Source organism: Amphiura filiformis, chromosome 14, assembly GCF_039555335.1.
Source record: "Amphiura filiformis chromosome 14, Afil_fr2py, whole genome shotgun sequence".
NCBI classification, from domain to species: Eukaryota; Metazoa; Echinodermata; class Ophiuroidea; order Amphilepidida; family Amphiuridae; genus Amphiura; species Amphiura filiformis.
In genome coordinates this window covers 1233530-1257633 of record NC_092641.1, presented here as the reverse complement: position 1 = coordinate 1257633, position 24104 = coordinate 1233530, and the positions used below count along the sequence as shown (strand labels likewise).

At 37.1% G+C, this 24104-nt stretch overlaps 1 protein-coding gene across 1 annotated transcript in view; it reads left to right on the top strand.

Moving 5' to 3' along the window:
- Nucleotides 1–1101: 1101 nt before the first annotated feature.
- LOC140169607 (uncharacterized) overlaps nucleotides 1102–24104 on the top strand; it is a 30527-nt gene continuing 7524 nt past the window's right edge. Inside the window, exons 1-6 of the mRNA XM_072192871.1 lie at nucleotides 1102–1470; nucleotides 13781–14257; nucleotides 14541–15101; nucleotides 19998–20309; nucleotides 21088–21174; nucleotides 21950–22195. Coding sequence (XP_072048972.1) covers nucleotides 1389–1470; nucleotides 13781–14257; nucleotides 14541–15101; nucleotides 19998–20309; nucleotides 21088–21174; nucleotides 21950–22195 — 1765 coding nt within the window. The 5' untranslated portion in view covers nucleotides 1102–1388. The remainder of the gene's footprint in view (nucleotides 1471–13780; nucleotides 14258–14540; nucleotides 15102–19997; nucleotides 20310–21087; nucleotides 21175–21949; nucleotides 22196–24104) is intronic.

The window sequence follows — 24104 nt, the reverse complement described above, 5'->3', positions numbered from 1 at the left end:
TTCAGAATATAATTAGTTTAAATAAACTGACAAATACACTACTGTATTAGATTAGAAATGGAATGCGTGAATTGTGAAGTCATTGTGTGTATAGTTTTAAAAACATGTTCACAAAACATGAATACAATATAGGTAAAATAGTAGATGAAATAGATGAACTATCCCTATATGGAGGTTTAAGAATATAAAAAAACCGCTTTGCGGCCGGAAGTTGGTTACTTCAATTTTTCAAACCTTCCTTTATACACAATACGTTTTTGGCGTAACCCTAAGCCTAAATTTTAGCACGGTGTATTAGTTTATTCAAGTAGAATACAACTAAAAATATCATTTTGAAAACATGTGAGGGTGTCCTCTTCAGCAAATGTTACAATATGACGTTAAGACTAATAATATAATGTAATGATGCATGGCAGGCGCGGATTCGGGGGGGGGGGGGTCCCAGACTCCCATCGATTTCTGTTTCTACCTCTTTTTTTCTCTTCCAATATGGATTCAAAATCTCCTCCTGTACGAAAACATCAATCAAGGCATTTTGATTACTTGTTTTAGTAGCCTGCTTTACATTCAATCTGTAAAAGTTGACAAATTCCAATAAATCAGGCTTTCTTAAGTCATTAAACTTCTCCCAAGTTATAATTTTCAGAAACTCTTCTGCATTGACCGCCATACTGTACTTTCATTTTCAGACTCAGTAAATTAATCTCAACAGCTGGTGAGTGAGTAGAAGGAAGGAGGGAGCAATATCTCATCATGATTGTGTCGCTGGCTGTATTACGTCGTTATAGTAGCAAAAACAAATGGCCAAGGCATTTGAACATACTGGCCGTTGTACCTGATGGTTTCCTCCGCCCTAAAGCTGGCATGTTCAGCAACTGAGCTAGGGGGGCAGAGTGCGCTCATTCCCTCGCTCTGGTAAAATAACAGCCCGCAAAATTCCCTCACTCTGGTAAAATAAAATAACAGCGGTGTAACTGTATACTACTGTAAAGTACGCCATCTCTGGATAGACGGCGCTTTCACCCGTTAACCTGTTTATATCAACAAACCATGTACCTATTCCAATTAATTGATGCATGACTCGGATATTGTGAACAACATTACTACTCGTCTGCTCGATTAACCATGCGACAGGTAACGAGTACCACTCGAACGTACTAACTAACAGGTTTTTATTTGTAATTTTATTGACGTCACTATTAGGAGTTAATATGATATCTTCAATAATCTGGACACGAACGCTGATATTTGAAACCTGAGTTATTATTAGCAATATCATTGATTGTTTAAATTGCAAAACACACTGATTTGGCATTTGATAATTGCTTAAGGTTATAGCAATGCTTCGACAGCTTTGATGTCTCTGGTTAAGAGTCAAGACTGAGAATATGGATAGATTACCAACACTGCTGCATTGTATTGTGCTACTTGTTTCTGAAGTTATACTTTTACCTCACAACGTGAAAGCCCGTAAGTATCAAGCTGTAATTATACTTTTTCAGATACGAATATCTCAACTTGCGAATCCGAGTCCACTATTTCATCATCGCTAAGATTATCATTCATGCAGTTTCGTTCGTCTTAAGCAGTGATTCATCCATTATTGTTCTGTTCTTTGTTTTGAGTAAATTTCCTAGATTGCAGCAATTTTTTCTAAACTTGTCAAGAAAAGCATGTCTTAAATTTAATTCAAGCATCATTTACAGCCGACAACTATACATGGGTGCGTCAGTCCGAATCTGTAAAACATTTCCAGGCCGACACTGCGCTAGTCCGAATCTGCAAAATACTGTGCTAGTCCTTATAAAAAAACACTGTGCTACTCCGAATCAATATTCGGACTAGCGCATTCACAAATTCGGACTAGCGCAGTGTTTTAAGGCTAAAGTATATCTGTTTAACGGTCACTGTAGCTTCAACATAAGGCGAGTATTAATACCGGTGTTACACGTAGTGTTTACATGCATATACAGGGTTTCCCAGAAAACAATCGCCAGGTGAATGAACATGAGTCAAGATATAGGCATCAGAATCCAAAAAATGTAAAAAACAGCGCCTAGTCCATCTTATTCTGCATCTTATACAGAATTTATTCCACTTTTGAACCATATTTCACCAGTGCAGTTTTACTTCAATATGGCAAAATTTTTCGCGCGCTTTGCAAGTATTTGTACCATAGATTTATTTGTCGCCAAAAGTTGCTGGATTCACATTACTTCAAGAACATTTTTTCAACAAGACCCCACTGACTCTGGTACTTCTGCGGATCTCAGGTGGATGGTTGTTTCCTCCCGGTTGGTTGCGCAGGTGGTTGGTTGTTCCTTTCTGGTACTGGTTGTGCAGGTGCTTGCTGATCAACTATTGGTTGGTCTTTTGCGTCGTACCATTCATCTTCCGCCTCTGGTTCAGTCGTTGCCGAAAGATGACGTCTGCTTCTTCTGAGGACTTCACCTTATAGGAACGGTTTGGGAGAACTCCCATAATTACTCCTTTGAGTGACCATTGTGGTTTGTTCATGGTTGGTTTCTCCGTGTTCTGTAGTCTAACTGTAGCTCCTTTTTTTTCAATGTTTCAAAAGGCACAGCTTTTGCTTGTATTATGTCATAGTTTGTCTTTTGTCTCTCTTTCAGCTATTTTTTTATCAACCACATTAGAACTGGACGACTGGTTCTCAAGTAGCTTTTTAGCTACTGGAAGATTAGATATTATACGTCTGTTGAACAGTAACTCTGCTGGGGATTTACCATGTTCCAGAGGTGTACGTCTGTATACTTGAAGCGCTTAATAAATGGTTTCACTTGTACTTGTTACCTTCATTATCATGTTTTGCATAATCTTCACAGCATTTTCTGCCTGTCCATTAGATGGTTGAAAGTGAGGACTTGATGTAGTGTGATCGAAATCCCACTGCTTTGTAAACTCTCTAAATTATTGACTTGCAAATTAAGAACCACTTATGACTTGTACAGGTGTTCCTTGTCTGGAAAGAATGAATTTCACTATATTTATTACAACTCTGCTTGTAGTACTGGTAAGTGTGGAGATCTCAATATACTGGGAATAATAGTCTAAGTAGTCTTTTCTATTCACAGTGAAGTGATCCATTCCAACCTTTTCCCATGGAACCTGTGGTACTTCGTTTGATTTCAGTGGTCCTGCCTGTTGCTTCTTTCTGTTATTAATGCATGTAGTAGCATGTTATCTCTGTAGCATGATATCTATGTCAGCATTCAAACAAGGCCAAAAAAACTTCTCTAGCACGGCGCTTACATTTCTTCATGCCTAAATGACCCTTGTGAATTTGTTGAAGCAATTCTCTTTGCAGACTTGTAGGAATCACTAGTCTATTTCCCTTTAGGATAAGATTTTCTACCACTGACAATTCATCTATATAGTTCCAGAAATCTCTAATTTCTGCTGGACACTGCAGTTGTCTCTGTACTGGCCACATTATGACTTTGATGACATTGATTTTCTTAGTAGAGCTTGTGGTTACTGGAAGTGATGTCATGATCATGACAACATAAACATCTATGTAATTTTCCAGACTTTCAACTGGATGCGATGATGCATTAATATCTACAGCTCGAGAGTGAGCGTCAGCTGTAAATAACAGTTTACATGGTGTGTACTCTAGCTCAAGATCATGTCTTTGGAATCTAATGCGCATCAATCTTGTCTTTTCCCAAAAAGGACATTTTTGACCAAGAAAGCATAAATAATCTATTGTTTTTCGCTCGCTACGCTCACAAATGAGCTAATTAGAACCTTTTTGGACCGGAAAGCATAAAAACATGTTTTTTATTGCTACGCTCGCAATGTGGAACTTTTTGGCCTTTAGTGATTTGGAGTGGAGGTTCCCTACGTACTCCTCTACCTTCAACACCCCTCCCCGCAAGCTCGTCGCCGCAGGTTGATCACCGAGACTTTACATCGCCAACGTGCAGTGACTTTTTTCTCTTAAAATAGCCCCTGCTGGTAGCTTAACAACCATCACGTTTCCGTGCTGTGAGCTCATGAGTGATTGCATGAATGTAAACAAGGTATTCGTGATCTGACTCATCTTCGTTTATTTCATCTGCCCTGCTTCTGTTTTGTTGAGACTATTTTTGCCACATTTGAGGCATTCTATTTTTAGCGCTTTACACTTATCTTTGTCTTTGTGATGCTTTCCACATCTTCCACATTTTGAACTTGAACTATCAGTTTCCTGCTGTGGGTTTGACTTCTGATGTGACTGATGCCTAGCTTGTGGTAGTTGTTATCTAGGTCTAGATCTTCTATTTCTACTGACACTGTCCAAATGTGATGGTGTACCTGATCTGACTAATTATTTAGTCTGTTTTCGCGATTGCTCTTTAGCTTTGCACTTTTTAATGCAGTATCCAATGTTAGGTCTTGAAAGAAAGTTTCTCTCAACTTATTGTCTTTGACACCTATAATTACCATGTCTCTATTCAGTCCATCCTTGAGCGCATCAAACTCACAATACTGAGCTCTGCAACATACTGATCAATGTTTTTGTTTGTGTCTTGATAACGAGTAGAGAACAGGTACCTTTCTTACGTTACATTTTTTGGTGCGCAGTATTGCTCATACTTTTGCAATACTGGCTCTAGTTTTACTTTGTTGTCATCATTAGTGAATTCGAACGTGTTATATAGGCTAAGAGCTTCATCACCCACTACATAAAGGAATGTTGACGTCTGTTGTGTATCGGTACTTGCCATCAAACCTGGCGCAACCCTAAACAATTCAAACCTATGTTTGAATTTCTTCCAATTTTCTGAAGATTCCCATTTAAACCCAGTGTCTCAGGTTATGTGACTAGCAACTTTTGCCTGATCGGCCATGGCTGTATTTGTGTTTTAACTGTGTACGTGTTTAACTATATCGCTGTATCAAAGCGCGCTTGATTTTTACCCGAAAATCAAGAGAGGGCCGAAGCAATCCCGTCCTATTAATGGTATACTATGTATTGTTGGTCGAAGCAACCAAAAATAAAAAATTTCATAATCTAAATCAATAAATTATTGATTTATTGTTGTTAATGATTTATGTACGCTTTACAAAAGTGTTGTTGTTTCAGCCCTCTTTACGACATAATTCAAGAACCACGGGTCCTACAAAGGGTATATCTGTGATATTTGAATTCTTCTACATGCTCGTCATAACTTGATTACTACAATTGTTGCCGAAGCTCACTACCATTCGCAAGATGCTGTGAACTACCAAATCGCAACAGTTTAAAACAGTTGCTAACCTTAAAGATCAATTAATCCCATTCCCAGGACACTTCGCATTGTAGGGTCTTGAACTAGTCAGAAATATTGATACAAGTCGCCCCACCCCCATGAGAAGGGGAAGACTGGCTGATCGCCAATATTATAATTGAGTAAGTCTATTCTAGCACCTTGCAAGGAAATTTATGGTAAGCTGTAATTAGACCAATTGCACATTTCTTGTTCTAAGTACCTCAGGTGCAACCTTGTTGTCCAGTGGAATTGGTTCTTGTACTGGATACATAAACTGTGATTGCATAGGTTGTGATTGCATGTGGCTTGCAATAATCGAGAAAGTTCTATCTTTGTGTCTAGATTTAGTATGTTTGAATTCACCTATTCTACAATGCATTGGTGCTCTGCAAATTGATAAATCTAACTTGTCTACTTCTTGCTGTAAAAATGGACCATATGTGGGAATCTCTTCCTCGGTACCCGTTGCAATAAGAAATAAAATTGTTTTGGGTTTACCTCTGTATGTAGTGGATGCATATTGATAACATATGTATTCACCTTCTTTCATTTTTGTTGTTTGAATTGTATTCTTAGGTGCGGGTGGATCAACTTTTAGGAGATATGATGATTTGGCTGGTATGGGTTCGTCTATGTTTTCAATGACAGTTTTTATACTACTAATCCAGGACTGGTCTTTTGGTTGTGTAGGTCTATATGAAATTTGCTCGCCCTCGCTATTGTAAAAAGTTTTGATTTATTTCAAGACAAATTGCGGACATGAAGGTAATAATGGAAAATAATGAGTAGATTGTTCAGTGCAACAATAGTGATTATCTGCAATATATTTCAAATATCGTATTATTGATGAAGAAGCCAGCCATATTTCCTCCTGTGAAACTTACCACAATTCTGGCAGCAAATGCAGAAGTAGAAATCCTAAACCCAAGCACAAATATGTTCGTAATTTCTGGTGGTATATCTACAAGTTTGAGAGGAGAGAATTGGCTGAATGCATTCAAGGCTACGCTAAACACGTCTTCAGCTTGTCCGTAAATAAATTCATCAGGTTTGCAGATATTCAGAATACAAGGTTCGTTTTTCAAAACCAAAAATACTGTTTTTCACTGACCTGACAGTTTCGAGTGTCTTGGGTGACACTCTTCTTCAGAGTGATCTATGTCCACACACCTCCGGCGGATTTCGGCCTGTAGAGGGCGCACTACTCGCGGAGATGATTGGGTCATAGATGTGACTTACAACAGACTGTGTATATGAGATCCCTTGTTCAAATTGTGATCAGTCACATGTGGGTGAAACGGGGCGACGATTTTCCACGAGATTAAGTGAACACATGAAAGAACCGGACAAAGTAACGGAGTTTTAAAAAGAACTACACCCGTCAGACCAGAAAACGGTCGGAAAATGAGCTCAGCAAAACTGCCACAGCTGATCACTCTGTACAACAAAATCACGTCATCGATTGGTAAGGGTCCAAAATCCTTAGAAAGGAAGGTGACGCGAGATCAAGAAGAATTATGGAATCCATCTGGATAAGGAAGAAAGTCATGAACAGAGACGAGGGAGCCCATTTTCTAAGTCACATCTATGACCCAATCATCTCCGCGAGTAGTGCGCCCTCTACAGGCCGAAATCCGCCGGAGGTGTGTGGACATAGATCACTCTGAAGAAGAGTGTCGCCCAAGACACTCGAAACTGTCAGGTCAGTGAAAAACAGTATTTTTTCGGTTTTGAAAAACGAACCTTGTATTCTGTCTTCAGCTTGTGTTTATCTTAGGACTGCTTGCCGAATAATTTCAAATTCCTTGGTTCTTTCATTGATGTTTTCTTGAAGCTCTCTTTCTTTTTCTAATTTCCAGTTTGCTATTTTCCCACTTTGTATAAGCTCTAATAATCTAAGTTTTCTTTTATTCACTGAAAGAGTAGATATTTTTCTGTTTGTTGGAACTTCAAGGATTACATGCCTTATTTTTCTATACCTATACTGTTCTTTGTTTTCTTAGTACGCCATTCCCATTCTACAAAGTTTGTTGGTGGAAGAAGCTGCTGTAAACAAGGAGGATCTTTATGAACTTCAGTTGGCTTTTTAGAGCGGGATAATATTGTGGTGGTATTATTCTTCATGTAGCATCTAAGTTTACCAATTGTTATTCCGTCTTCAGATATCATATTGTTTTTCTGGATGTCAAGAATGACTATGCGAAAGATTGGGCAATTTTTGAAGCCAAATTCTGAAATGGACCACTGCACTGCTTTCTCCCAGTTGTCTATGTTTTTTACTCCAAATTCCATTCCTGCAATTTTTCCTGTTTTGGTGTAGGCGTACCAGCCGATGTTTACAGTTTTTGTAGGCCTGTTTGCAATAACGCAACATCTATCAATTTGTTCTGCTAAACATCTCCATTGGTTTGGTGCTGGTTGAATAAAGAATAGATATTTCCCTCTAAACATTTCAAGTGCTTCTTGCATGATGTTTTGGACAACTGCTTCTTCTCCTCTTTCAAAAGCGTATAATGAAATTTCAACTCTCGTGCACCCTCTCTCTTGTACTTTGGTGTAAGCAAAAGTTTTCCTCATATGTTCAATGCTACAATCAGCATAGTCTGCGAGATGACCACCAAATTGGGACTGCACTTCACCTGCTTCAAAATTAGACACTATTTTGTTGTAGAGTTTGACACGTATTGTTTTTCAATTTTCTGTAGAAATCCATGTGCATACATTGATGCCTACGGATGATGTGTTCACTGAAATTGTTGGAGTGTCATTGTTGAATGCAGATATAAAATCTCCTTGCATTTTGTACCCCTGACTCATAAGAAAGTTCACAAGATTGGTTCTGTGAAGTGTGCCTGAGAAGTCTTGGAATTGAAACTTTTGAAACGTCTAATTTAGCAACAAAACATGTAGCGGGATCTTCATTGGTTTATGCATTCATTGTTTGTTTTTCTTTCTATTCCTTCTATTGTTTTTCCTACTATCCCAGATGTGCCAGTGTGCATTGTTTGGATTATCTGAACAGGAATGAATGCTTCTCCGGTACCAAATGAGGCACCTTTATAATTACACACTTGTATGGTGGCTACAACTCTCTTTGCATGCCCGGTTTCACCTGTTGATAAAAGTGTCTTGCCTCCTTTGTCAATAAGGTTTGATTTTGAAAGATAGCCGTAGACATAAATGTCATCTATGAACCTTTCTAAACCGTATAGCGTTTCTAAATTATTAGAACCTATGTTGCCTTTGGTGTAATCGATGTAAGAATGTCTGATAATTAGTTATTGTCGTAGCAGATGATAAGAAAGTCTTTTCATAGACCGCAATCCAATCTCTTTGAATGAAGTTGATAATTCTTCTTTTGTCGCTGAAACTTTGTTCGCTGAAAGTTTGTTTGCCATATATAGAAAAATATATTTTTGTATAAAAGATGAAAAAATGAGCATTTTGAGGGATATCTTTCGCCGAAGTTTGTGCTCGCTGAAATTTTTTAAGGCTCTGTTTAATTGATAAAAATCTATTTGAATTTTTAGGATCTGTTAGTCTTATTTTTAGATTTATAATAGAAGCAAAAACTTGCCCTGTTTCTTTGTTTTCTAAAAATTTACCTTTCTTTTTGGTTGTGTATCTAAATTCACTTCTTTCCACCCTCTTTGTTTGAGTGTTTTATAAAATTCGTCCCTCTTATACCGTGTGTCATAAGTCTGTTCCTCCCCCCCATAAGAAAACCATTTTAACATGCTTTAAATTAAACTTACACAATTAATTTGATATTAATTTGTTACTGGTTATTGTTTTAGATTAATTAAAATGTCACTTAGCAATTTATTTGAAGTTGTTGTCTCTTTATGTTCGATAACCTCCGAAGGTATGCAAACCTCGGTTATTGTTGTTTTTCTATTGAAATCCGAGGTTTGCAGACCTTTGAATCTGTCAATACACACAAAATTAGCTCTAAAAATCTAGAACAACGGCCGACATATTTTTTTTCTTTGCAATGCGCCTTTGGATTCATTGCAGCTAGTAGCCCAAAGGCAAATAAACAGAGGGGGTACTTCCATATTGATGCTACGCTCCATGGGAAGTCGGAATATAGGCGGAACGGACTTTCGACACACGGTATAGATGAAGGAATGAGTTTACCAGGCAGCTCATCAAAGTGCAATGGATTGAAACTAATCATATCATCATCATAGGCGTCCCATGTAGTCGGTTCTTCCAAGGCATCTTCCTCCTCAATATCACCTAAAGGAATTTCTTTCCCAGGAATTTCAAAATCAGGCATGTATATATTTACCAATATTTGCTGCGAGTTACATATACAGCCTGTCTCAAAAAATTGTGCAAGTAAAAAGCGCCCTCTTTGGCAATTAGAAAATACCGTTGTGACATGATGCTTACACCAACGTCAAGGCCGTAGTCTAAGCTCTGTTCATGTGTATTCAGGTTTTACCTCTTTTTTCGGGGGGGTGTCAAGTTATTGTCATGGTTGTTTGGTTAACCTCTTTGAAGTGTCAACTGTGGGGGTGATGGTGCATATGGGGGCGGGGGCCAGATGATGTATATGCCTATGTGAATAATTGTAGCTAATTGTAAAAGAAAAGAGAAGAGTCTTGCAATCAGCTTACTGATTGGTGTCTGTTTATCATGCTGTCTTTGTTGTTGTTTAATATTAGTGGTGCAGCAGCTTGATTATTCTTCTCTATTATTTGTTACTGTTATAAGTTAAATAGTTGAAAAAATAAATATGAAAAGACCAACAAGAGGCATTATTTTACAGGGGCTTCAATATGAAATGGAACTAGGTGTAGGGCTGACACTTTCACAGTACGGGGCATTCGGGGAGAGCAACATATATGATGAGAGCATGATACATCCCTCGAGTACACTAATGTGATATTTAATCCACCTCAAATAGTCGTGCAATAGACTCTTTTCATTGATACCTGGTTTCTCGCATTTGGTGAGAGGAAAATGTAAATTGTCATTGAGTGCACATGAGAGACAGACCATTTGGACCTAATTTAGCAGGGGTTGAGTTGAAAATAACAGGCGTGCTACAAATTGCACTCCTGGAAATATTAAGACAGCACTCGGTGAGATGCATCGAACTACTTTTTTATGGTAATTATTGTAATGGTGCAATTTTTGGTGGACACAAGAATTTACTGGGTGGGTAGTTTTGGGCAATGGGCAAATTAGATTTAGTGGGTGGGCAAAACAATTTAATGGGTGAGTAAATGCTCAGACAATTTCCTATTATTAACCTTCTAGTCCATTACGCTTTTAAATTCGCCGTGTTGTTTGGGCTCCGATTACTCAGTGGGCAAATAAAACGGCGCGTATAGTGTTGTTTGAAATGAAGTGAACTCAAATTTGTGGCGCTTTTGAACGAAATCTAGAAGGAATCCACTCTAAATGAAAATATCATTGAAAAGAGCAGATTCTGAACGTCTAATTAAAAAATAATAGTTGTATATGCTCACACCAAACTCGAGTTATACATGTACTTATTTGAATAAAACTAACCACTGTTGTAGCTGCACATGGTTTCACTTACCATTGATTGGTATGGCGCTATATTCAAATGAAAAATCCACCACGGTGCTGCAGTCTGTATGGATACCTCCTCCTATAACCATGATAACTCTTATAACTCATAGTCTTCTGGATGGTCCGACTGAAACTTGGGAAATGTTGCGAAGGGGATTGCGTCTTAAGCTTGCCTACATTCTTATATTGCTTACTTACATGTACTTGATATTCGATCACGTGTGGAAAACTGAAGAGGCGAGGAATTTCACGCGGACTCCTAGGTTCATGAAACTTTGTCGCAATAACTGAAGGGCCATATTATATTTGGCTATTTTCTTTGTGTGCAGTGCAATATGATAAAATTAAAAGTTAACAATTAAAAAAAGAACTCTTGAGGTCCGTCTTTAGGCCATAATGTAATCCGCTACATTATTGATCGAAACCACTCCTGCCACACAACTTTAATTTGCATTTGAATATCGCGCTATACCAGTCAATACACCAACATGAGCATGACTATATTCTTGGGAACAGAAACCGTCTACCGTCTGCTGAAATGCGCGCGAAGCGCGGGAAAATTTTGACTTTCATCGCTTGGAGGGGCGCAGAATCTATGCTGAATTAGTCAATTTTGCGCCCCCCTAAGGGTAGCGCCCGGGGCACGTTGCCCCCCTCTGCCCCCGGTAGTTACGCCACTGCAGTATGCAGACTTTTTATTAGACGTACAATATTGTATGTAACATATCTACGTTATTTAATCTATTGCCATTCTATTTCCAGTAATGTTTAAGTTCTAACGAATGTTTGATGACGTAAAATCGATAATATGTTTCTACCAAGTATATTATACGTAACATATTATCGATTTTACGTCATCAAACATTCGTTTGAACTTAAACATTACTGGAAATAGAATGGCAATAGATTAAATAACGTAGATATGTTACATACAATATCGTACGTCTAATAATAGGAGTCTGAATACCAGTCTATAATATCGAATTGATTAATTCGAATTAAACAATTCATTGATGTTAGCACTGGGTAGTAGCCATTACTGCCAGTAGACAGGAAGTCTAGAAAGTTGACCTCAACGCTGTAGGTGGGCTTTCTAAGTTTGTGAGAGCATAACAAGACTATCCGTCGATGGATTTTTATTTCCGTCGGTAGATATTTTTAAAATTAAGTTTTTCATAACATATTAAAAAGGCAGAGACCCCTGATGTATAGTAAATTAGCTAGATAGGTTTTGAGTAACCTTGGTGAAAATTATAAAAAAGTGCCTATTCTTTTGTGTGTGTACGGTCCATCACCTGTCACTTGGCAGTCTTGTAACATGTCTAATGGCGCTGCCCATGGCCACTCGATGAATTGTTTAATTCGAATTAATCAATTCGATATTATAGACTGAATACTGCTTTAACGAGTCTTCTCAAAATACGTGCCATACGAGTGAGCGTTTGCCGTCTCTATTTATCATGCCACTCACCGCCTGAATAGAAGTGCTTTTTATTCTCTCGATGAGATAGGCCAATCAAAGTAAGAAATCACCCACAGTTAATTGCAACAGAATCCATTTCGCATGTATCTATTTCCCAAAAGCTAACACAAATACATATCTAAATAAAAGAATCCAAAAATTCAAGTAGTGGAATAGTTCCTAATTTGCATAAATCAAAAATGGTCGTTTATGCAGTGGTGAAATTTCAAATATTGTCAAATCGTGCTTCAAACTATACCAATGTATTCCTCTCGTCATATGGACTCAGAAACAGATTATTTCCAATGTACATTAAGAGTTATAGGGTAAAAGGTCAAATGTTAAAATTTGGACTCTACAGGGGGACATGCAATGGTCTCACATTGTTCCGCTTGCAAAAACATTTAATAAAAAGAATAGTTTGGCATATCTCGGGTGGTTTGTCACCTTGGTAACATGGCAAAGAAGATCAAATTTCATTGGGCGGTGTTGACCTTGGCCTATATTGTGACGTTACCTATTTAACAAAACATCCAAAACAAAGCAAATGTTATCGTTTTGATTTACTTTTTGCCAAAGGAGCAATTTGGGACCAGTTGGATTAAAATTGGAGCATATTTCAATTGTAAACGTCCCTGGGCCCCAAAATTTGACCTTTGACCTTTTTACCTATAACTCAAGAACTACAGGTGGTGGCCGCATTGCATTCCCTAAATTCAGTAAATTTTCATCGTCAACCGTGTTATTGAATGGGATTATTTTGAAATTTTAAAACGCTTGAAATATCACAAACAAATAGGCCTATGTTAATAAATAATATAAATACAAGCTAAAACCGGTGGGGTTCGATAATGAACCCCACAAAACTAACCAAGTACATTGAAAATGCAATACGGCCGGGCGCTTTCACAAGTTACCGGCTCGATCATGCCAGCCACCACCTGGAACTATATGTCGGAGAGTGGTCACACTATACTTTTTTCTGAATCCTTATGATGAAAGCAATACATTGATATGGTTGTTAACACGATTTGACCAACTTTTAAATTTCACCCCTGCATTAGCAGCCATTTTGGATTTATGCCAGTTAGGCACTGTTCCACTATTTGGATTTTTGGAGACTTTTGATGTGTTACTAAATATGCTTTTCTAAAAGAAATAGTGATTAAATTGGTTCTGTTGCAATTAATGGTGGGTTAACCCCTTATAGATCGTAGTTTCTCGATAAACTCGGTCTAGAAAATGAACAAGGGCTTTGATCATCGGTTGCCTAATCATAAAAAATGTAAGTTAGGGATGACATTATTTAAAGTTGGAAGTAAATGAAAAGTTACAATTGACGAGCTGTTGTAGGAATCACATAACGATGGTCTTTCTAGTAATAACATCTAAAAACTCTGGTTTTCAAGAGTATGGTGTGGAGCGTAAATTGGTTCATATCTCAAAATAATGATGAATATTGGTCATTTTTATTTTAACCGATTTGTATGAAACTTCATTTTCTATGTTACAGAGTGTTTCACTGGACCAGATATCATAAGCCATGGGAATGATTTAGGGGATTTAGAATCTGGTTATATCTTTGTTGTGATCGATTCTTACAAAGTATTGTGTAATGGTCTGTTAACAGCATGGCAGTTTTTTCCAACCGATAGCTCGCCTATTACATTTCTAGTTTTACGACCAATCGGAGGCGGCATGTACGAAATCGTCGATCTTACCGTGGTTACTGATGTGAACGGTGGCGTGCCAAATGAATACATTATACCAGAACCGTCTCGCATTGAGGTTGAAGCAGATGATGTCCTTGGATTATTGATTTGTGAACCCCCTGTACCTGGCATGTGTGGTTATACAATATCAACCGGTGGTGCTGGTACGCTTAGTTTGCTATTCTCCGATACCTTACCAAATACAGCTGTAGGAGATACATTTGCTCCCGCCGACCAAATCTCGGTTACTGTATCCGTTTCAGCTACAGTAGTGCTAGGTATGGGTATATTTATAATTTTTAATTACTATAAGGGTACCAAACTTATGGGGTACCAAAACAAATCAATCTTAAAATAATTCAATTTCCGTTGTTCCCCGAATTCAAAATTGCAAATATACAGTTGGTTTCCAAGGGATAATAATAAGCAGTGGTCCACATCACTTTCAGAAAGTCATCATCCGAAATGGCAAAAGCGTTTAAAAGTCTTAAATATAAATTGCTTGATTTGTTTACCGGAAATATTTACTATACATTTGGTTTATTTCGCGTATTTTTGCAGCTTGCGAACCAGGTAGACAGCCGTCAGGTTCAGCGTGCACACCGTGTGAACCTGGATCATACCAACCCGAATCTGGAATAGATTCGTGTAGTGATTGTGAACCGGGATCCTACCAAGCCAATGCTGGTGCCGCCTCATGTAATAATTGTCAACCAGGGACTTATCAGCCTAATTACGCTGCTTTCGAATGTTTTAAATGCCAATCTGGTTCTTACCAGCCCAATTTCGCTGCTTCTCTGTGTATTGAATGCCAACCGGGCTCTTACCAAGCCAGTTCTGGCGCTTCTTCGTGCGTTTTATGTAAGCCTGGTTATTCGCAACCATTCGAAGGAGCGCTTGAATGTACACCGTGTGCATCTGGAACGTATGCACCTAATTCTGGTTCCCCAGTTTGCCTTCCTTGTGAACCCGGGACCTTTCAAGAAAACTCAGCGTCTACCGAGTGCAAGCCATGCAATGTTGGTTACTATCAAGATTCGGAATTCAGCACTGGATGTATTCTATGTGGAGCAGATATGTCAACGCTTACAACAAGATCCGATTCTTTTGAATTGTGTCTGGGTGAGTACTCATAATAAGTCAAATGGGATGACATGAGATTGTGATTAAAGGATTCTGTGTGTCTCCATTGCCATCACATTACTCTAAAAATGGAACAGAGTGGGTATGAGAACACGTGTCCCTACCGAATAACATCGTGAAAAGTAATTTTTGCATACTTTAACATCATGATTATGATGATAAAGTAATTTTTGATGTAACTGCCAAGAAGTGGCACGCTCGGTCAATCTTGTGTGTTATGTAAACATAAAGGATTTGAATGTTAAATGGGTTCAAAAATCAAAATATCTTTGGCGATAGTCCTAATTTTGCTTGATTGGCTCACATATAACATTAGATTTACAGATAGTTTTAAAATCATGTCAATCAAACAAAATGTACAATAAGTCAGCTCTCTGTCAATCACAAAAAATATAAACTCTATCTCAAATATTCCAGGAAGCAATTTCTTTAAAATAGATATCATTTAGCTGACAAAGGTAACTTAGTATAACAAGTGCTATTATTATTTAGTTTTATAGTTTCAGCATTTATTCTTCTTCAATTTATTTTTTCCAAATTCGCAATTGCAGACATCCCCTCGTATTTTGTTAACACGTTTATTTGTGACCGTACAGCACGAATGAGCCGTAAATGTCCTCAATTGTATTCCGAGTTACAGTGTAAAATGGGCATGAAGGTCGTATTCATTGGTACCTCAATTTGGTGCTACGTGTACCTCATTTAATGAGATACACGTAGCACCAAATTGAAATACCTATGAATATGACCTTCATGCCCATTTTACACTGTAACTCTGAATACAATTGAGGACATTTACGGCTCATTCGTGCTGTACGGTCACATTTGTTAAACTATACTGAAATAAATAAATAAAACAATAAATAAATAAATAAATACCAGACATTTACAATACACCTTTGAGATGGATTCAAAGCGCATAACATACAATACATACAATAAAACCGTCAAATAAACCAATGCATACACAACACAGTGAGTCTTAAGGGCTCTGGTATGAGCGTTTGAACAGTATTTTGTGTGGGACATGAGAGCACATAAGAAATATCGAATTACGTTCTGAATGTAATTCGATGACGTATTGTTTGTAACGGAGACCTGGTTATGTGAAGATGACCCTGTCATAATTGGAGAACTCACACCTCCATCGTATTCCTTCCTCAATATTCCACGAACTGAAACTGATTTATATAGAGGAATTGGAATTCTGTACAGATCAAATTTGAAACTCTCAATCAAAAGGACCGATATTAAAACTGTAACTTTTGAACATGCTATTGTAACGGATGTTTTAAGATGTGTAGAATATATTGTAGTGTATAGGCCACCACCGTCTACTGTAAATGGGTTTAAGACTAAGGACTATTTAACTGAAATTGATGATTTTTTTCTGATGTAAATATGAGTGCTAACAAAATTGTAGTTTTAGGTGATTTTAATTTGCATGTTGATATCCCAACCAAATTTGAAGTTGCGTCTTTCATATCTATTTTATCTTGTTTAAATATGTCTCAACATGTTTTGGAACCAACTCACAAACGAGGTCATACTCTTGACTTGGTTATAACGAGGTCTGAAGATGATATAATTAAGAACTGTAATGTGCGCAAATGTCTCAGTTCTGACCATTATGTTATACATTTCGATGTGTGCAAAAAGAGGCCACCAATTCAGAAAATCAAATCTGTATCTCGCACATATAAAACAATTGATATGCCATCTTTTATAAATGATCTGAATCTGGATTTGTCCAAACTTGAACTAAATGAAAACATTAATGCTGATTTTGCTTATGACTTATTTGAACAAACCATACAAAATGTCCTTGACAAACATGCACCAGCAACAACACGAGTCAGGACAGTAAGACCAGTATCACCTTGGTACAATGATAAAATCAAAGAGGCACGTCGCATTCGCCGACGTCTAGAACGTAAATGGCAAAAACATGACACTGAAGAAAACCGAAAAGCCTATAAAGAACAACATACGTAAGCTCATACATGAAGCCAAGAAATCTTATTATAATGAACAACTAGCAGCCGCTGACCACAAACAGGTTTTTCAAATTATAAATAAACTTCTCAATAAGGATGCCAAAGTTCTACCATCATGTGACTCATACAAAGAACTTAGCGATTCGTTTGCCGACTTCTTCAAAAACAAGATTGTCAAAATCCGAAATAATCTGAACAAAAATGGTAATAACATCCAAATACCTACAGAAGTTCAAGAACTCAATCAAATACAGTCAATGCAAGAATTTAAATTGGTAGAGGAAGAAATCGTCATAAAAATTAAATGCAAGTTACCAAATAAGAATTGTTCTCTTGACGTTATTCCAACCTGGCTACTCAAGCAATGCATGTCATCAATTATTCCCACCTTAACTACAGTTATTAACATATCACTAAAGTCTGGCACTTTTCCCAACTCCTTGAAACAAGCTATTGTCACCCCAATCATAAAGAAAGCAACCCTGGATCCTAATAAACTTAAAAATTATAGGCCTGTCTCCAATATTAAATGTTTTTCAAAAATTATGGAAAAATGTGTTATGTCACAGATGTTTTCCCATATGTCTACAAATTGTTTGCTGGAGCCTTACCAATCTGCTTGAAGGCCTAATCATAGAACAGAAACTGCTCTTCTGAAAGTGAAAAATGATATTCTATGTGCACTGGACAACAAAAAAGCTGTTTATCTTGTATTATCAGATCCAAGTGTAGCTTTTGACACTATTGATTTTGATATTCTGAATGATAGACTTGAAAAATTTCTTGGCATTAATGGAGCTGTGCGATCCTGGATACTCTCCTACTTCAAAGGACGCAATAGCCAAGTTGGTATAGGTGGTGATTTTTCTAAAACTCAAAGAATGGAATTTGGCCTACCCCAGGGATCAGTGGTAGGTCCTGGGATGTTTAGCTACTACACATACCTACTTGGAAAAATTATCCAGAAACACAGATTGAACTATCACATATACGCAGATGATACGCAATTCTATTACCCCCACGACCCATTATTCAAAATCGCGCACTGTGATTTGTTGAAACGCGTCACGTGACAGACCATTAATTAGCGATAAAGTGTCAAGGGCAACGACCTTTATGTTCTTCTATCATCACAGCGCACAGCAGAGCGCACAGCACACCTGCTTATGTAGGGGAGAATGGAATGTCAGGGTTGTGTTATTGTAAGTGCATACCTGCTTATAAGGGAGAATGGGATGTTAGGTTGTGTTATTGGAATGTGCATACGCTTTGGCTACGCGTATGCGCTCCACCTTGAGGTAAACAACTTGAAATATTTGGGCAAAAAATTTGATATTTTCTCTTTAAATCACACTATTTTGTGGTAATAGAATAGAAATAAAGGGTGCAGCATTATCCTTTACACGCAAATAATGTCCTTGGCAGTAAAACGTTTAAATAATGGGTTCGGCTGCGCCTCACCCATTATTTACGTTTTTACTGCCTCGGACACATTATTTTCGTGTAAAGGATCATGCATTACCCTTTATTTCTTAAATATATACAGAATTTAATCCCCGCATACCTGGAGATAGTGTAACTGCTCTTTTCAAATTGGAATCATGTATTGCTGAAATCAAGAATAGCTCTGCATATAATTTGAAATATATATATGAACCAACTCTTAACGTATGTGGAACAATTATCAAACCATCTGATTCTGTACGCAACCTTGGAGTTCTTTTTGATTCAGTTATGTCTATGTCATCTCAAATATCTGCTGTCTCTCGCTGTTTAAATTATCATCTTCGTAATATAGGACGCATTCGCTGTTATATTGATAAAGATACTTGCAACCATGCTGTCCGCTCACTTGTTATTTCTCGAATTGATTATTGTAACTCTTTAGTATATGGAACAAAAACTACAAAAGATACAAAACAGAGCTGTCAAACTTGTTTTCAAGGCAAACCGTATGGAACACACCACTCCTCTGCTGAAAGAGCTTCACTGGCTTCCAGTAAATGAGCATATTACCTACAAACTACTCACATTCGCTTATAAAAGTAGACATGAAACAACACCACTGTACATACAAAATCTCCTAAAATCTCACACATTTTCTGATGGTATGTTCCTACGATCACATGCTGATGGCAGTCTGCTTGAATGTAAAAGAACTCACACAACATATGGGAATAATGCCTTCTGCAATTATGTGCCAGCTCTCTGGAACAAATTACCTGTAAAACTTCGTACTTCACATATTCTGGGCACTTTTAAATCTAATCTGAAAACCTATTTGTTTCCAAACTCAGTTTTTTTATTATTAATTAAGTTGTACATTTTACTGTGTACGTACTCTGTTATCGCATACGTGTTCGACTAATATTTCCATCGTAATAATAAAGCGACGGTTCCCGCGTTTTATTCAAAATCTCGGATTTTGACAAAACTGCAGCACCTTAAGTCTTGATTTTTGCAGAGTATCTTTGTTTACTAAAGTACATTACAATCGTGTAAAAACCAAAATTTAAAAAAAAATTGAGGGCGTTCTCCTCAGCAAATGTTATTATATGGCTTTAAGTTGGAACATGTGTAAGTATTACAAATATGCCACAAAATCGGTTATGAAAAAAATAAAGGTATATTCTGAAAAAAGATCGTACATAAGGCTTTAATACACGGCACTAAGGGGTTACTCAAAGTCATCCGGCAATTATTGATTTAATATTCCCCTTTCTTAACCTGTGCTTTCATGTGTAATATAGATATGACATCTTAAAGAAAATTTCACAATTGTTATGGTATGTATCTTTTTGAGACCTTCATCTCTGCCACCATGTTGCGGGTTTGAAGAATGGCTCATACATTGTGTGCAATTCAATTTTCTCTACAGCGTATTGTCAGCCAGGTGAGAGTTCGTCAACAGGGCTTGCTCCATGCACTCCATGTGAACCAGGATCGGCTCAGTCTAGTCCACGTTCACTTAACTGTGATCTGTGCCAGGCAGGTACACACCAACCGAGTTATAATCAGGCATCCTGCCTTGAATGTGATCCAGGATCGTACCAACCAAACGTAGGAAGTACTGGCTGCATTCACTGTCGAAAGGGTTTCTATCAAAGCGCAGGTGCACAAGTTGGCTGTAATCGCTGTCCATCAGGGACGTCCACAGCAGCAACAGGCTCAGTTTTTGCTGATTGCACAGGTGAACACGTAGTGTGTATATTTATGAAGTATTACGTTAATACAGTTTGAATTGTAAAAAATTAATGTGTTGTATGTATTAACCCTTAACCTTAATTAACTGACATCCTAATGTGTACACCAATTGGAGTGATACCTTGGGCACTTAAAGTCACAATATGTATTAATTTGTTCCACAGCGACGCCCTCATTTTGTTTTGTATTTCTACTTTTTGCATGACGCCCAGTGGTGTACTAAAATACCATGCCTTCAATTACAGTAAAATTTAAGTTTTTATGACAAATCCGGAGATTTCCGATTTTATTCAGAGTTCACCGATCGAGTGATGTCTAAACACACGCATGCATGTGTATCATTGAATCATTGAATCAGTGCCGAATAAACTGTGTGCATATCGCTATTCGTCTTACGTCTTGACGTATAAACTGCGTGCATATCGCTATTCGTCTTATGTCTTGTTTGTACATCCCAGCTGCATGAAACTATAATATGATATGATACTGATATGACCGGTGAGCTAATAACATGCAAGCATTGTAGGCGCTGGAATGAAATGGCAATTTTCTTCAATTTACCTCATTTGTTTGGCTAGAAATTAAAAGGGGATAATGTGATTAGTGAAACTAACATTTACATTGGAATCTATTCTTTGTGCAAATCATACAATACTGCTTTGATTTATTAGCTTATTAGATTGATTAATATGACACAAATCAATCTTACACCCCCCCCCATTATAGTCATACTGTCAATATATTAGTGTTAAGTTTCTTTACAGTGTGTCAATATATTGATGACAGTAATCAATTAGACAATGACCAAGACGGCCAAGGAGATGCTTGTGATGACGACGACGATAATGATGGTAAATTATATGATTTATGTCTTTAGACCTACATAGACCAGGTTTAACTTTAAACCATACTTAACTATGGGGGTTACACTTAATGGAGAGATCACTTTAATTTTGTTTTCTTACCCTTTATTATTCCTAACATAACCATTTAATATTAAGTTGCATGTTTTTGTCCTTAATCATATTAACAGGATCTACAATAATATGGAATAAGGTATTTAAGAAACAAAAGGTTGAGTCTCTGCAGGACTAATCTTGATAGTTAATCCAGATTACTGATTCTACACCAAGTTATTGATACTCACTTCTTTAGTGGACACTCGGGTCCGTATGAACAAAACAAGTTAGACAAGGTCTAACTTTAGACTTGGTCTACACTCTAAATTACAAGGATTTAAAAAAAATCCTTAAGGTTGTAATAAGGGACCAATCAATTTTAGATTTAAAATTAATCTTACAGATTTGAATTTTAAATCCCGTATGCTTTATTTTAAATCCTTGAATTTTGAATGTAGCTATGGAGTTAAAATTGTCCTATGAAGAAGGAACTGTTTGATAATACAAACCTTATTTTATATTATTGTAGATCCTGTTGAGGGCAAATACATGTAGCTTGATATTAGATGGCTGTTGTTTAAAATAATCGTGTTTATAAGTCAGACAATGTGGCTTCTGACCAATAACAAATTTATAATATTTCATGTTTGTGTGCAATGTAAGCTTTAATAGTGATCTACATATCTTTGCCTTGATTTTTGTTGTTGTTGTTGTTGTTGTACTTTAGGTATTAGTGACGAACCTGACGTGTGCCCGTTTACCCCCGATGCCAACCAAGAAGACCGTGATAGGGATCGTGTCGGTGACGCGTGCGATAATTGCCCAGTTGACATTAATTTTGACCAAGCCGACGCCGACAATGACAACGTCGGTGACGCATGTGATAATTGTGTAAATGATGGAAATCCAGATCAATCTGATTTAGATGGTGATGGATATGGGGATGCGTGTGATCGTTGTCCCGGCATACGAGGTGAGTAAAGCAATTGTCAGGATTAGATGTAGGATTTTGTATGTGAGCACGGTACGTAAACACATGACGTCCGTTTGATCTGATTCAAGAGTGCTGATTGGTTACAGTTCAGTTCTCTCCATATGGAGAGATTTTATTTCTCAGTATATATAGGCCTTCGGCCTTACAATACAATAAAGTACAGTACAATATATTTACCCATCACCAGGGGGCAAAAGAGTTTGCCTGATTTTATGAGCATTAAAAATAAATTTTGATAATGAAATTATAGTTTGTTGATTTCTACATTGAAATAGAGTAATAAAATAATTGAAATTTGGAATACACTCTGGCAATAAGCGATTTCTTTCATTAGCATAAGCAGGACATTTCAATACAAAATGATACAAATCTTCAATTTCACCAGTGTGGCAGATTTTACAAATACGTAAATTTCGAGGAACCTTAAACCATATTCCACGAACATATTCTAACTCAAGAACACCCAATCTGGCTTTGGTCAGAAGTATTTTATGAAATGGTTTCTCCAGCCACAATAAATAGTCTTCCACCACTAGATTTTCTTTGATTTGAGTATAAAAAGTAAGTGATGAATATGTACTTAATGCATTTCGCCAATTTTGTATATCAATATCTTTACATCTCTGTTTGAAAACATCAATAAAATAATTTACATTGTCAACACCTTGAGCAATCCATATTTCACCAAAACCGTAAGAGTACAGAATATTTTTGATCTTCATAGCCCAGCATTCTTTACCATTCTCTGCCTTTTTGTATTGAAACTCATAGCTTTGTCTTAAAAACCTGTTATTATCCAGTGATAAAATGTAAAACCAATACTTAATACAGTTAATAAGTGAATTTACCAACAGTGCATTTCTACCAAGTTCACCACGAATGGCACAGTGTGGGATAGATTTACATGATTTAGATACACCAAGAACATAACGACAAAACTTAATAAACACAGCCAAAAAAGAAAGTCTCCAGTAGTGCCATCCCCATTTAATCAGATTCGGATGAGTTTATGGCAAAATAATTTATATAATAATTTTCTATACACCTTCCTGCGAAGATTGATACCAAATTTGATATCAAAAGTTTAATCATCATGAGCAAAGGAGCCGTTGTTTGGAAATTCGTGCAATTTTAAAATGACAAATTACGAATTGACCACGCAAAAATCAATGCATGGTATCAGCTTATTATGTGGCCTGAAGCATGCCCGTACAGGAATCATTGTACACTTGCCTGCGCACAATTGAAAGAGCGGGGTATTTGATTTGCATTTTGACATGCATGGGCAAACCTTTAACCTGCCGGCCTATTCAGGCGACGTAATTCTTGGCACTCACGCTAGCTCTGCTACGTGATACAATTCCCTATGTCATTTTTAAATTGCATGAATTTCCAAACAAATATTTCTATGCTCACGATGATTAAACTTTTGATATTAAATTTGGTATCAATCTTCGAAGGAGAGTGTATAGAAAATTATTATATAAATTATTTTGCCATAAACTCATCAGAATCTGATTAAATGGGGATGGAACTACTGGAGACTTTCTTTTTTGGCTGTGTTTATGTACTCTTTCAATTATCTGGGACTCAGATGTTCCCCAAAGTTCACTACCGAAAAGGAGTATAGGTCTTATTTTTGTGTCAAAAATCTTGAATAGAACATCCACAGGGAGAGGACTATAGCTTTTCAAAATCTTTATGAGACCAAAGAAAGCTTTGTTAGCTTGCGATGCAGTGGATTTCTGTGCATTAAGCCAGTTCCCATTACCTAGGTACTTGAAGGTATTGACCACTTCTATTCTTGTTCCCTTATAAAACCATTTCTCAGCACGTTTAAGAACACCACCTCGTTTAAATACCATGATTTTAGTTTTATCTATATTTA